The sequence below is a fragment of the Mustelus asterias genome, chromosome 12 (assembly GCF_964213995.1).
Source record: "Mustelus asterias chromosome 12, sMusAst1.hap1.1, whole genome shotgun sequence".
NCBI classification, from domain to species: Eukaryota; Metazoa; Chordata; class Chondrichthyes; order Carcharhiniformes; family Triakidae; genus Mustelus; species Mustelus asterias.
In genome coordinates this window covers 91,392,111-91,407,142 of record NC_135812.1, presented here as the reverse complement: position 1 = coordinate 91,407,142, position 15,032 = coordinate 91,392,111, and the positions used below count along the sequence as shown (strand labels likewise).

General features: G+C 43.2%; 1 protein-coding gene across 4 annotated transcripts in view; it reads left to right on the top strand.

Moving 5' to 3' along the window:
• Positions 1-10,176, top strand: part of wipi1 (WD repeat domain, phosphoinositide interacting 1) — an 80,488-nt gene extending 70,312 nt beyond the window's left edge. For 3 of the 4 annotated variants that reach the window (XM_078225623.1, XM_078225624.1, XM_078225626.1), the window contains 3 exons: positions 1,414-1,535; positions 1,895-1,995; positions 9,984-10,176. In XM_078225623.1, coding sequence (XP_078081749.1) covers positions 1,414-1,535; positions 1,895-1,995; positions 9,984-10,037 — 277 coding nt within the window. In that variant the 3' untranslated portion in view covers positions 10,038-10,176. Of the gene's footprint in view, positions 1-1,413; positions 1,536-1,894; positions 2,048-9,983 lie in introns of all 4 variants that reach the window. The other variant, XM_078225625.1, reaches the window with a different exon arrangement.
• Positions 10,177-15,032: the final 4,856 nt, after the last annotated feature.

The following is a 15,032-nucleotide window of genomic DNA, read 5'->3' as shown; positions in this document are numbered from 1 at the left end:
AAGAGATCCTTTTCAGTTGGATCAGGACTAAGTTTATTGCACTGGGAGATTACGAAGAGCAGCGAAATGAATTCAACATCATGTGGTAATAGACTCAGAGAACATTCTAGAAGCAGCCTGCATGGCAGCAGCACCATGTATCATATCAACTGGGATGTGTAAATAGTTGAAGGTTAATAATAAACCGTCCATGTTTATCATGCAAGTCTGAAGATCTCATTAATGAGACACTGGAGCTGAACCTGGACGCAACGTGATGTTTAGCAGTGACACAATAATACAACAGTCACCACACCAAACCTGACTACCCACATGATGCCAACCCAGCATTTAGTGACTCTTTTATTGTTTTCACACTTCAAGGCTATTTGGAGCAGGATTCAAACCCTTTTCCACCGAACAAAGTAAGAAGTCTCACAACACCAGGTTGAAGTCCAACAGGTTTATTTGGAATCATGAGCTTTCGGAGCACTGCTCCTTCATCAGGTGAGTCACCTGATGAAGGAGCAGCGCTCCGAAAGCTCGTGAATCCAAATAAACCTGTTGGACTTTAACCTGGTGTTGTGAGACTTCTTACTGTGCCTATCCCAGTCCATCGCCGGCATCTCCACATCATGGCCAGCTAACAAAAGCAGAAATGCCAGAGGGCTCACTCCAGATGAATGGAGCAAGTTGTAAATCTTTTGAGGCCTCTTTAAATGTGGCATTTAAGTATTTTGGCAGTCAAACCTGAATGTCTTATTTAATACTGAAGTTATTGATGTCCATGTTACTCCATGTTCTAGTAAAATCAATGGGAATGAAGGGTTCTAAATTGTAATGTGATGATACGTAATGATATGACAGCATGCCTGAACATCAAGACAGGCTGTCTTTCAGCAAACTACTGCTGAGACTGTTCAGCGTTTTTCTGAAAATGCAATATTTCTCCTTCCTTTTATATTTCTCCTTCCTTTTGAGGTTGTATAACTGGTGGTAGGTTTAAAAAAAAGATAAAGTCGCTGTAGCCCCGGATGACCATAGGCTTCTCTCTGCTTTGAGGGAGGTGGAGTGGTGACTTAACCTGAGTATCACCACACCTCAGGCGAGGGGCAAGTTTGAGAAGGCAGCCCCGCATGAATAACCTCAGCCAGTACGGGAATTGAACCCGCGCTGTTAGCATCTCTCCACATCACAAACCAGCTATCCAGCCAAGTGAGCTAAACCGACCCGCAAACCTCCCCCCCCTCCCCCCCACCCCCACCTCTGGTGGTAAGAGGGTATGTGAGAATAATTTTTAACTACCTCTGAGGACCAATAACACTAATGGTATGGGTATGATTAATAACTCATTGCAGGTGAGGATATAAATCTACATTCTATGTAGCTGATATTTTGACATTTTGGACGTCTGCTCTTTTTGTTCGGGTTTAGGCTACACAGTGAAGGTGACAACAATGACACTGCCAAATCTGACTTGACACCAGCCACCTCACCAACCTATGCAGCAACAGTTGCCAAAGCTAGCTCAGTGCCTTCGTCATCAACAGCACCAGGTATCAATTTAATCTTAGCCATTTGTTAGATTGTTTAGTGACTAACCAGATTAACATGCCCTATGTCTCAAGTATAACAGTACACAAGGGAACTCTGAACTGTACAGTACAGCAAACAATATATTTCAGTTGATTACTACACAGGAACTAGGTGTGCTCTGTAGTACAGTACACAGGAGCCAATGATCTGTGGCGTATATTAACTCTCAAATACCTAGGGAAATGTGTGTGCTGATCTCTACATTAGGTCATAAAACTGAACAAGTCGAGAGATGGCTAAGCAGTGCAATATACTTGTTTTGATTTAAATTATTATACCTATCCTCTAAACCTTGTTGTTATGCAATGCTCCCTTCCAGGGTATTCTGAGGACGGGGGGATTCTTCACGGAGAGATCATTCCTGAGCACGAGCTTGCTGCTGGACCATTACACCTGGATGATGAGACTGAGTTTCCACCTGTGAGCATACAGAATAACTAAAGCCTGAGCCAACGCTTTGTCACTCACCGGGGCAAGTGTTAATCAGAAACTGAGAAGAAAATATTCCAGTAGCAAACACACAAATTAATCCTGCAGTGAAGCAGACCTGTGCCATTCTGATTAACTTTCTAAGGAGTTCAGAAACACGTGGCATCCAAACGTGACATGTTTCAAACCACCTTTGCTTAGATTGTTAACTTTCCTCAGTCCTATTTTGTAGCATGTAGCATTACGAATAGACAGTTTGGAATAAACAAAGACAAACTGATGATGCACCTCAGCAGCCAGAGGGCTGAAACCTCAGAGTACTGAGGTGCACACTCAGTCTGGCTTCCATCACCCCTGCAAACAGTGCAGGACATGCATTGGATATTACTGTTGCTAAAAGTACCAAAGTTTGTACACAGACACCTTGGAAATTGTGTGGTTGTTTCGTTTCATAACACTCATGCACAACTGTAGTAAATGAGGGGGAGGCGGGGGGGGGAGAGTCAGCCACACACCCGAAGCATCCTGATTCCCACTCCTGCACAGGTCCTTGCAGATATTGTGAGGAAAAATGAAAAAGATAATTAATAACTTTTGAGTAATCAGTAGTTTAGAAGTTGGGTAATAGCCTTAAACGTTTGCAGAAAAAAATAATAATTCACTTGTTTGGAGCATTTATTTTTGTTTATATTCAGCAGTTTTCACGGTTTATTATACTGACATCTTGCATTGTAGTGCGTTGATCGCCACTCTGTATATTCACTTGGTTCTTTCAGTAACTGATGGGATATTTTAATGCAGACAGAATCTGATTTACTGACTGTTTAGCATCAAATTACTGAAGGACTGAACTCGGGATGAAAACCTCTGGCATGTGGAACATTGATGCTTTCATAACCTTGACGACTCAACTTTATATGAAGCAAGTTTTAAAAACTCAAAACATTTCTGTGAACAAAATGGAAGGTTTATATGTGCTCAGGTTTTGAGCATTTGTTTCCTTTTTCCAGAATCCATTTGTTCATGCAACACTATTATTCTCCGAATTCACCTGTCTTGTTCATGGTACTTGTATTGGCTATTGAAAGATGACGGTACATTTCCCCTTGGATTCTTCCAGCTCCTTAATTTTATGGAAATGTGGCCTTGTAACCAGGGCCATTATAAAAATCTTACATTTCAGCGGTCCAACTGCATAAATTTAGAAAATATGCCAACCCTAGGCATTTCATGCAAAGTATGTAGGTAGTTTAAAATTCTAGTACAGAAATAATTTCTAATACTTTTCCCCCAAAATTAGATGGGGAATTTTCCTCCTCAAATGTAAGGGTAGAACCTCGAACCTTCTTACAAAGCCTCTGCTGAAAGACCTTGTATGTTACACTGACATTGCAGCACTTAGGTTCTGCAGCAACACTGACATAGTTTTGACATTATCTGCAACAATAAAATGAGTGCTTGCATATGATAGATGTGCATAAATATACAAGTGATAAGTCAGCGCTTAATGCTAGACTCTGAGCTGTCTATTTTCTTAATCAAGAAATTGTGTTCTGCATTTCCATTCTTCTGTCCACATCATTTCCTAAAGACATGACTGAACTTTTATCCACATCACATGTACTCTATTAGTTCTATAACTGTTGACAGTGTCTGACACTGTTAATTCAAATACACAGAAGCTTTATAGTGGTGGTGCTGAATAGACAGAAGGGTCACTGAGTGACTTAGTTGCAGCCAGGAGCTAAGTTGAAAGTTTGCATGTTAAATGGCCTTCATTTGCGGTCTGTTCCGCCTATGCCATCAATTTGCTGTTGAATATCAGCACCTTTTAATCGCTTTGTGAAAACAGCCTCTCTTTTGGGGATCACAGCCGTAGACAAGGATCAGGAGTTGATAAGGTCAGACTTGCAGACTCTCAGTCGGTTGCTATGGCGCACTGCCAGGTTTCTGATTGAAGATAGTCCCATTGTTTTCAGGGGGTCACAAGGTGACTTTAGATTGGAGATGTATTGCAGCTCTGCTTTTTTGTCAACAATTGGGTTTTTTCAGCAACTCTTAAGGCTCACTTTCAGCATACTTTATTTTTTTGTTGCAGCCTGGGTCACCGAGTGCTGCTCAAACCAGTTTAGATCTGTCTTTGTGCAATACAGAGATCCGATTGCAGAGGAGTACAGACACTTTAGTTGCTCAGAGGCAAATTTGTAATCCCTTGTTTTCTGAGTTGTGTTATCTGTGCTGAGAATACAGCCGGTGGATGAACTGCACAACTGCTTCGAGTAATAACGCTCTTAAACTAACATTGAATCAATTCAACTTTATGTAGCTGCACAGAAATATTGATTCAGCTGGGATCCCTTTTGAACTCTTGATTCTCTTTGTGATTTGCAGCATGATCCTGTACAAATCATCAACATGATTTAGTCTATTTGTATTGATATTATAACGGGGTGGAGTAGGGTAGGGAAAGCTGCAGAACTCTGCGTCATTGCAAGAACAAGAAAACCTGTACTTTCTTGAGAAATGAACCCCTTCCACCCCCCAGAAATACTTATAATTATTCAAAATAAAAATAAAATGCTGAAAATACTCAGCAGGTCAGACAGCAGCTGTGGAGAGAAACGGGAGTCGAGATGACCTTTCATCAGTTTTTATGTTAACTGTGTTTCTCCCGTAGGTGTTGCCTGACATGCTGTGTTTCCAGCATATAGGAGAGGCAGTGGTGTAATGGTGTTAGTAATTCAGAGATCCAGAGTAATACTCTGGGGACAAGGGTTCAAATCCCACCATGGCAGATGGTGAAATTTGAATTCTGTAAAGTCTGGAATTAAAAGTGCAATGATGACCATTAAATCATTGCCAATTGTTGTTTGCTTTAGGGAAGCAAATCTGCCATCCTTACCTGGTCTACGGACATCGCTGTGGGTCTGGAATCACGTGTCTACATGTGGATGACTCTTAACTGTGAGACACTCAGTTCAAAGGGCAATTAGGGATGGGCAACAAATGCTGGCCCAGCCAGCGTCACCCACATCCCATGAATGAATATAAAAAAAGTTTATATTTCAAGATTTCCAGCATCCACGGTGCTTTTGTACCAGTACTCCAAATTATTTCCCTAATGACCTATTCCATAATTTAATTTCCTTTTGAGTGAAAAAGCTCCATCTGGATTCTGGAAATCTGGAAATGTTTGAAATGCTTGTCGGGTCTGGGGACATTTGTGGAGATGGAAACAAAGTTAATGGGTGGGATTTTACAGCCTCGCTCGAGCGAGACCGGAAATTCCTGCCCGAGGTCAACAGACATTTCTGTTGTCTGCCCCGCACCCGCTCCAATTACGTGGCGGGTAGAATTCCGGCGAATGATTCAGATTGTTACCTTTTCATATTTTTTGTCATTCCTTCTCCAACCCTCTCCAGGATTGTCTTATCATGAGGTCCACATCCTAATCGCTTGACCACATTCTCACTAAATTACTGACCAATAAACATCTCCCTGACCCCACCTCCCTATCCCCTGCTAGGCAACACAGTAAATATGTTCTCCTCTTAGGTTTTGGGAAGGCAGCAGTACAATATGCATGTCATCGACCCACATATCAAACTATCCAAACTCCATCCCTCTGCAATGCCCCATCACCGCAAGAACAACTTCTATTTATTATAGTACCTTTAATGTAATAAATCATCCAGAGATGCTTCATTGCAGCATTATAAAATAAAATGTGACACTTCCACGTATGGGGAGACGGGGGGGTGCTTCTCCCATTGTGCTGCGCTAATATTTTAGCACGGAGAGTGATTTGCGGGGTTCCTACGAGCGTCCGTGCCCTGCTAGCATCCCCCAGCACTAACAGTACCCCATTTCATTTCTTTTTTGAGGAGGGGGTGGTAAAGTCATTTTAAATGGCGGCCAGGTCTCAGAACAGCGGGGCTAGCCGGCGGGTTGTCCGCTATGAATAAATTAGTATCCATCAGTTGGGAGAATCCTATCTGATATTTTAAATATAAATGCTATTAATGGGCCTGCAGAATTCAGTCCCGCTCGCCTCTCCCACCCCGCCAGTGTGTTTCACTCAAGCGGGGTTTAGAGTGGCTCCCCACTTTTGGGATGCTAGCGGCACGACCCCGCTGGAGTGAAGAGGGGCAGTCGGGGTCCCCAGGGCTTTGGGCTGTTGGGGGTGGGGGGGCTCCATGGGCATGAGCACCCTGGCAGTGCCAGCCTGTGCCCCAGCACTGCCCAAGGGGCAAAGTACCCATGCCCAAGGGGCACCTTGGCACTGCTTATCAGGCAGTGGCGGGGGGGGGGGGGGGGGGGGGTCCAGCTACCACTCTGCATTGGGATCAATGGGGGCAGGGGGGAGGCCAGCGATCAGGGGCAGGTTCTACCTGCGGAAGTGTCTGCACTGTGGGGGGAGAGGTGGATTGGCACTGCAGGGGGGAGCCGGGAATGTTTGGGGGGGCCATGAGGGTGCAGCACTGCAGGGGTCACGAAGCAAAGGGGAGGCTGACAGTTTGGGGCCACTGTGAAGGCGCAGAGGCCTGCTGGTTCCAGGCTCCCAGGACGGAATAGGCCTCTGCAGTGCACAGGGTGTGGGAGATTCTAGTGTGAACTCCCACTGAAAAAACCAGCGTGAATTACTCCAGTTTTCCTGCGAAGTTAACACTTAGAATTTTTTTGGCAGAATTCCGCCCATGGAGATATTGTGGAAGATTCTCCGGGCCTGCTAGCCCCGATCGCAAATTGGGATGGCCTGGGGAATTGGAAGTCAGCGGGAAAGCAGGTTTTGCACCATTTGTGAATAATAAGCCTATTAATATTCAAATACACACGTTGTAGCCCAGGTCAAATGGCCCTCGCTATTCACCTACCTCCCCAGCAGGATCTGCACCAGACGGCCTTTGGTACAGGTCCTCACAAGCAAGGACTTGGCATGTTGAACCCTGAGGGTGGAGGAAGCACCACCAACCCCCCAGCAATGAGAGGCGCCTCCCCACCCTCACATAACGCAGGCATGATGTTTATTTGACTCCCCACTCGGCCCCCTTCCCCCATCAGACCCCCCCTCAACTCACCCCTCTCTCCCACCACCACTCAGCCTCCCTTCAGGCCAAGCACCTTGGCAGTGCCAACACTGCACTGCCCCTGACACCCTAGCCTGGCACCCTGGGTCTCAACAAAGTAAGTCCAGTGGCCATATGCCCCTCTACTGCTGCCTTAGAGGATGGGTCTCTCAAGGGCCCTGGGGGTTAGGTGGGCTTGGACTGGGGGCAAGGGGTTGACCTCGTCACTCCGCTGGGATAGGGGTATTATGCCTGGACTGTCCCTTCTAGCCCTGGCAGACCTGAAGATCACCCCTGGTATGGTGACTTCAGACAGCCCTCTACTCAGTTTCTGCATTCCTTCCTGTTAGCTGTGCAAATTCTGAAGAGGTCAGGCCCCTTTAGCCTCTATGCCTCCCGGTCTCCTGGCAGGATTTTAAATGATTGCAGCACTCCATTCTGCAGCAGAGATTTTCCTTTTTCCCTGTCGGGAGCTGCAGGTGAGAGCAGACCCCTCTTAATATCTTCTGACAAAGAGGTGATATCAATTTCACCTGGGTGGAGGGGGTTTCCAGGGGGCTTCCAGTCTGCCCAGCTGTGCCCCCAACCCCAATGTGTGCACACAGCTTCGATTTGAAGTTGCTGAGGCTTCCCAGCAAGCAGAAATCGTTGAAACCATCTTCATTGCACTTGAAGCCCCTGATCTGTAACAAGTTCAACTTGCAGGGCCTCATAAAAGATTCAGCTGTCAGGTCAAGCAACTTCTATTATCCTCCAGCCACCTGTGTTTGTTTTCATTTCCCTTCATGGGTGATTGCACCTCAAGTACCCCATTGATCCTGACAGCAATGTAGATGGAGTCCAATCCTGATTGACAAGGGAGGGGGGATAAGCAGGGAGGTCCGAGGGGAGGGGAGCTTAATGGAGTTGGGTCACCCTCATGCCTGTGTGGTGTCGGTGGTGTGGTCACCCATTATTTATGGGTGGCGTGTGTGCATGCGTGGTTGCTCCCCTTTGGTGAGGGGCTGGTGGTGCTCCATTAGTCAGTAGAGGGCCACCATTACATTTTTATTTGGTGGGGGGGGGGTAAAGTCATTTTAAATGGCGACCCAGTCTCAGAACAGCAAAGGCTGGCTGATGGGTTGTCCGCTCTGAATAAATTAGCATCCATTAGCTGGGAGAATCCTACCTGATAGACACTGCTAACACCAGTGGGAAACCCTTTAGGTTCCCGCTGCTAGGGGCACTCGATTCTCCCTATTAGGTCAGGTGACAAACCGCTTGGTCAAGGAGGTGGGTTTTAAGAGTTTTAATGGAAAGAACATCTCCAAACAGCCTTTACGCTACAAAGTTCTTGAATGTGTTGTTGTATCTCAATACCATGCTTATCTTATTGCTGGGCTTCCAATCCCATCACCTTATACCACCAATTTCAACCCCTAACAACACCCATCAACATCTTTCCCTTAGTCCATCTGCCACTGCAACGTTCATCCATGCTTTTATCACATCTAGACAGAACGATCCAATGCTTTCCCAGCTGATCTCTGTTCCTTACCTTCAATACTTATTCAAAATTGTGTTGTTTGTATCATCCTACATAAAGTCTTGCATGCCCATCACCTCTGATTTCCTGATCAATATTGACACCTGGGCACTGATGGCTCCAATTTAAAATTCCCGTTCTTCTATTAAATTCTTGCATAGTATCACTCTTCTCTATCGCTGTACAGGGTGTTATTCACCAACCCTACATACCCTCCTGACCCTAACCTTTCCATTTCTGTGGGGCCCTGGCCCTGGCCTGCTCCCATGCAAAGACAGTAATGTCACTCCCACCCATTTCAGGCAGGGGTCAGCATCAAATCATACTCATGAGGCCAGAAATTAAAAAATCTCCTGGGCCTCATGCTCTTGCAGATCTTTCTTGTCCAATCGTTAGTATTCTGAAATATTGCAGAAGAAATTATGAATTGGCTCTAACTCAAACTCGCATGTAAATTAAGTAGGTGTGGTGGGAAAGATTTTACCACTGGTATTGCATCACAAGGCAAAGTGAAATCATAAAGTAGTTGGATTAGTTGAAGCAGTTTGGCATCAAAATCTCTGTACGGGTACATTTTTGAATATGACCTACACTTCTTGTAATGCAATAGTGATTTGCTTGTGTAATTATCATAATAGTAGCTGATTCCTACAAAACATGGAGCATCCAACTATGCTTTCAGTTGTGCAATGTAAATGGCCTGTTAAGACAATGAGAGGGAACCATGTTGGCTATTAACAATGCGTTATCACTATTCTTTCACAGGTAAAAACCTTTCACAGGCTTGAAAATGTTTCACCTAAGCCAAATTGCTAATGTCATCATGATTGACAGTGATCCCACCGTCACCGTCCACTAATGAAATAGCATTAACATAAATCAGCATTATGATACCCCACAGCTTTTAAATGAATGACTGAAGTAAAAATATTCTGTTAACATTTCCGGTCAGTGACCTTTCTTCATGAAGAATGATCACAGGCCTGAAACGTTAACTCCTTTTTTTTCCCTCTCAACAGATGCTGCCAGATCTGCTGAGTACTTCCAGCTTTCTCTGTTGCTATTTCAGGTTTCCAGCATCCACTGTATTTTGTTTTTGAAAATATTCTGTATCATACTAACATCACATTCTTCAGAACAATACATGTGAATCAATAATTCATAATCTAAAATTACATTGAGTTTGTTTTAATTACTGTTTGCACCCCTAAAATATTTACATATTTTGATTCACTTGAGTGATTTTAACAATAATAGGACTGCTACTGATTAATCCCAGCCAGGGCACAGTGCATGTTGTGGCCTTCGACTGTGCATGTGCAACAGCCTGTTATAACATACCCTGTCATTCCCTTGTAGAAATTAAGAATCTGTTTTGGTTTTGGTAGATTTATTCATGCCGAGGAAGCCACAGTGAGAAGAAGAAGAAGTTGAGAGACTGAAAAAAAAAAGGATTAGTATCGTGAGTGAAGATAGTAATTATAGACAACACAATTTGAAGAAGAGGGTCTGAAATCGGTACATGCAAGATGGAATATTCCAAATGTTTTTTTTTTAAAAAGAGCAATATAAAATCCCAATTATTCAACAGTCTATGTTGGCCATCAGCTCTAGTTGTTTTCAGGGAACCAAAATGGGTATGTTATTAGGAAAAATACATGACCAAACCTAATCAAATTAGCACTGCCACACTGAACAGAAAAAAAATGACCAGTTTTCTTAGTGTGGTTATTTAATCCTATTATTTTTGAAAGGTTCTATTATATTACTTTGAAAATGTTGTCCAACTCTGTATTTTATGCTCTATATATAATATATATATATATATCTTAAACATATATAAATGTCAGCAGTTTATCACCTCGAGCAATGTCCTCAGCTAAGCGGGCTGCCTGAAGTGCCTGTCCAAGTATTTTACCATGTCAGAGTATTGTGAATGAAACTGCACAAAACTGTCATGTTCACCAAATAATGTAGCAATAGAAATAAAATGTTGCAATACATGTTGTGTAATTATTTAATCAACTTTATGCAATGTTATGGTATGAATGTGTTTACATTTCAGACACTACAAGTAAAGGTTTCATGCTGTGGGTATTTTCTATTTCATAGATGATCTATTTTAACCACAACAAGCAAATGTAGCTTGCAGCTCCAGAACACGAGTTAAACTGAGTCGAATATATTTGTTTCAGTCAGAGGCAGCTGGAGGACTATAAGTATACAAATGTAGGTAAAATAAAATGAACAAAGAAGGTAAGATGACGAACGTTCTCCCCTACCACCTCCATCTCCACCTTTCAGATTTTATTTTATTACAGGGGTAGAGATCACTATGGAAGGGGTTCACTCGGCACTAAGCTGCCCATTTTGCACACTGCTTGATTATCTTTTGCATTGGCGTCAGTGGGCAACGTATGGCTGTCACCCATTTTATGCCCCTACTTGAGGTTAATTTTACCCCTTACATTTAATAGGCTTCTTCTTTGCCCTTCTAATATTTTAAGAATGGATGGGGTAGCTGTTGACTTTTAGGTGGCCGAAACAGAGCCTGAATGAGTGAGCAACCCCGTGGAAAGAAGTGGTGGCCTTTTGCAATCAGATATCCTTTGTCAGTGCAATATTGGGTAAACCAGAGATCATCATTGAGTGGGATAGGTGGTAATGGCAGGGAAGTAAGCCTGGATGAACTGCAGTTGGGACGTCTTGTTGAAGTTGTACAAGACATTAGTAAGGCCACACTTGGAATATTGTGTACAGTTCTGGTCACCCTATTATAGGATATTATTAAACTAGAAAGAGTTCAGAAAAGATTTACTAGGATGCTATCGGGACTTGATGGTTTGAGTTATAAGGAGAGGCTGGATAGACTGGGACATTTTTCCCGATCTTTCTGTCTGTTCCTGAAATAGCAATCTGAGAACCTATATACGTTGTATGATAGACTGGGGGGAGATGCTGGTGTAGTGGTTATGCCATTGGATCAGTAATCCAGAGTCCTGGCTAATGCTGTGGGGACCCAGGTTCAAATCCCCTCGCAGCAACTGGTGGAGTTTAAATTCAATTGAAAGCTAGTCTCAGTAGTGGTGACCATGAAATTATCATTGACTGTCATTAAAACCCATCTGGTTCACTAGTGTCTGAAATATCTGCCATTCTTATCTGGTCTGGCCTTCATGTGACTCCAGATCCACGGAATGAGTCTTTACCTGCTTAGTTCAACGTGTTAACAAATGCTGGCCTTGTCAGTGACATCCACAACCCAAAAAAGAATAAATAGCAATAGTAAAACCCTTTCATAATGGGTGGCTGGATTGCAGCAAGTCTATTGCGACTATTATCACCTGATCAATACTATTTAAAGTCAGTCCCGATGTTTCTTGCAGACCGTTCTCTAAATCTCTTTGGCCACACAAGCATGTTTAGAAGATCCTTTTACAGAGAATGTACAGCACAAAAATCATTCAGATCAGGCTGTCGGGATGCCACAATTTACCCTCTGTTTGAGTCCCTCCCAAACTCTCCTGTCTAATTTTATCAGCACAATTCTCTATTACCTTCTCCCTTGTATGCATTTCTAGCTTCCACTTAGGTGCACCTATGTTATGCACCTTGACTATTCTAATAGCGAGTTCCACATTCTCACCATGCTGTGAGTAAAGACGTTTCTTCTGGATATATATTTAATTTAGAAACTTAGAAAGCAGGAGTAGGCCATTTATCCCTTCGAGCCGGCTCCACCATTAATTTTGATCATATCCTAATCCCTTTAGCCCCAAGAGCTATATCCAATTTCTTCAAACCACAAAATGTTTTGACCTCAACTATTTTCTGTGGTCGTGAATTTCACAGATTCACCATCCTCTGGGTGAATAAATTTCTCCTCACCTCAGTCCGAAAATGTTTACCCCCTTATCCTCAAACTCTAACCCCTAGTTCTGGACTCCCCCACCATTGGGAACGTTCTTTCTGAATCTACCCTGTCTAATCCTGTTAGAATTTTATAAGTTTCTATGAGATCCCCTCACTCTTCTAAACTCCAATGAATACAATGTTAACCGACTTAGTCTTTCCTCATATGATCGACCTGCCATCCTAGAAATCAGCCTGGCAAACGTTCGCTGTACTCTGTCGCAAGGACACCCTTTCTCAGATATGGACACCAAAACTGCACACAATCCTCCAGGTGTAGCCTCACCAACACCCTAATAAATTGCAGTGACTTTCTTATATTGACAGCCTGTTGTTTTTCCGAATTGATAGAAACATTGGGCTGAATTTTCCTGGCCTATTAGCAATGGACTGTTGGAAGTGCTGGCAATATGACAGTGGGGGAAAGATTCCATATTGCCAATGGCAGGAAACGTGGCGTGTATTTGACATTATTTAAGGTTTAAAAAACATTTTCCAAATACGTTGTAACATCAGTTTGCCTCTGGCACTATATAAAATTAAAATGCATAGTTGTCATTTACAGAATGGTACCATGACAATGGACTTTAATGTGCACAACTGTCACATGTAGCATTTAGATGTCTTGGATTATTATATTGTCATGGATGCTAACATTCTTCCTTAACCTCATGATCCATTTGTGCAAAATGTTCTATTTAAGGCTGCTGACCCCAGAAAGAAGATTTTCAAGATGAAAAACTGAACTATTGGGTGGGATTTTATGGCCTCACTTGTCCCGAAACCCGTAAAATCCCACCTGAGGTCAATGGACCTTTCCATGGTCTGCTCCCTCGCCCACTTCGATTCTCATGGAGGGCGGAACAGGAAAATTCCTACCATTATGTTTTGTTCCATCTACTTAAACTTACTCACGTGAATGTGAATACAATCGCAAACATGTATAGTTAATCATTTCCATTTGGGAATTATTGTACTATTCACCTTTAATTCCCAATAGCCATGACCAACAGCTACGCTGTACAGGATAGTACCAAGAGAGGCTTATACTGACAGCTGGCCAAAACCTGAAAGACACAGCTGCCTGGCTGGCTCTGTGACAGGTGATGAAATAACTTACAAGACCTTGCTCTCACCAATCTACCTGTTGCAGATGCACCTGTCCATGGCATCAATGATAGGAGTTGTCCTGTACTGCCCTGATGGATGCATGGTCCTGAGTGTACCCTCAAGTTATTGTGTGGCACTAGCACTGTACTAAATGGGGTACAATTAGAACTCAAAACTGAGCATTCAGGAGACATTGTAAACCATCAGTAGCAGCAGTATGTATTCAACCAGAATCCATATTCTCAGCATCACTCTACCGTTTACTATCAAGCCAAGGATCAATCCTGGTTTAATGAGGATTGCAGAAGAACGCATCTGAAGCAGAACCAGGCACGTTTATGAGGTGCCAATCGAGTGAAGCTACAATCTAGGACCACTGCATGCTAAACAGTGGAGGCAGCATACAATAGAACTAAGTGATTAAAAACCAACAGATTGGATCAAAACTCTAGTCCTGCTAAGTCGTCATGAATGGTGCTTGACAATTAAAAAAACCAACAGGTGGAGGCTCCACAAATCCTCAGTAATGGGGAAGCTCCACATCCGTCCAAATGACCAGGCTGAAGATTTTCAGCAAGATCAGCCAGAAGTACCAAATGGCTGATCGATTTCAACCTCCTCCTGAGGTCCCCGGCATCACGCATACCAGTCTTCAATCAATTTTGATTCACACCATATGAAGTCAAGAAATAACTAAAGACACTGGATACAGCAAAGACTATGGGCCCTGACAACACCCTAGCAGTAGTACTGAAAATTTGTGCTCCAGGACTAGTTGCATAGCTAGCCAAGACAGTGAAAGATAAAGTCTCCATAGTCCCAGATGACCATAGGCTGCTCTCCCCTTTGAGAGGGGAGAGCTGATGGGTGGCGATTTAACCCAAGGGTCACCACACCTCAACCGTTGAGGTTGAGGTGTGGAATACAGAACAATGGTTCTCAACCTCAGCAAGGTTGAGAAGACACGGTCTTCATGAATAACCTTGGCCGGTACGGGAATTGAACCCATGCTATTGGTGACACTGTGTATCACGAACCAGCTAGTCCAGCAAACTGAGCTAACCGAAACCAAAACAGCTACAACACTAGCATCTCTCAGGAAGCATTTGCCTGGAAATGTTGATCCCACAGCTCCTAATTTTCCATTAATCGACTTGAAATGTAATGATCACTTCTCACCAGGAATACATGATGAGCTTTCAGCAATAATAAGTAAATTATGACAGCAAAATCATTGTAGATGAATTACAACAACAGTCATTATAAATAGTTGTTTGGTAGTGCAAAACTTGAGTATTGTTGTTGAAGCTTTTTGTCCTGCACTCATCAGGACAATTTGCAAGAATACCAATTGTAAATTGAACAACAATTTATACTGCATGAGAAGAGAGTGCTGATTGGTGAGCAAATGGACT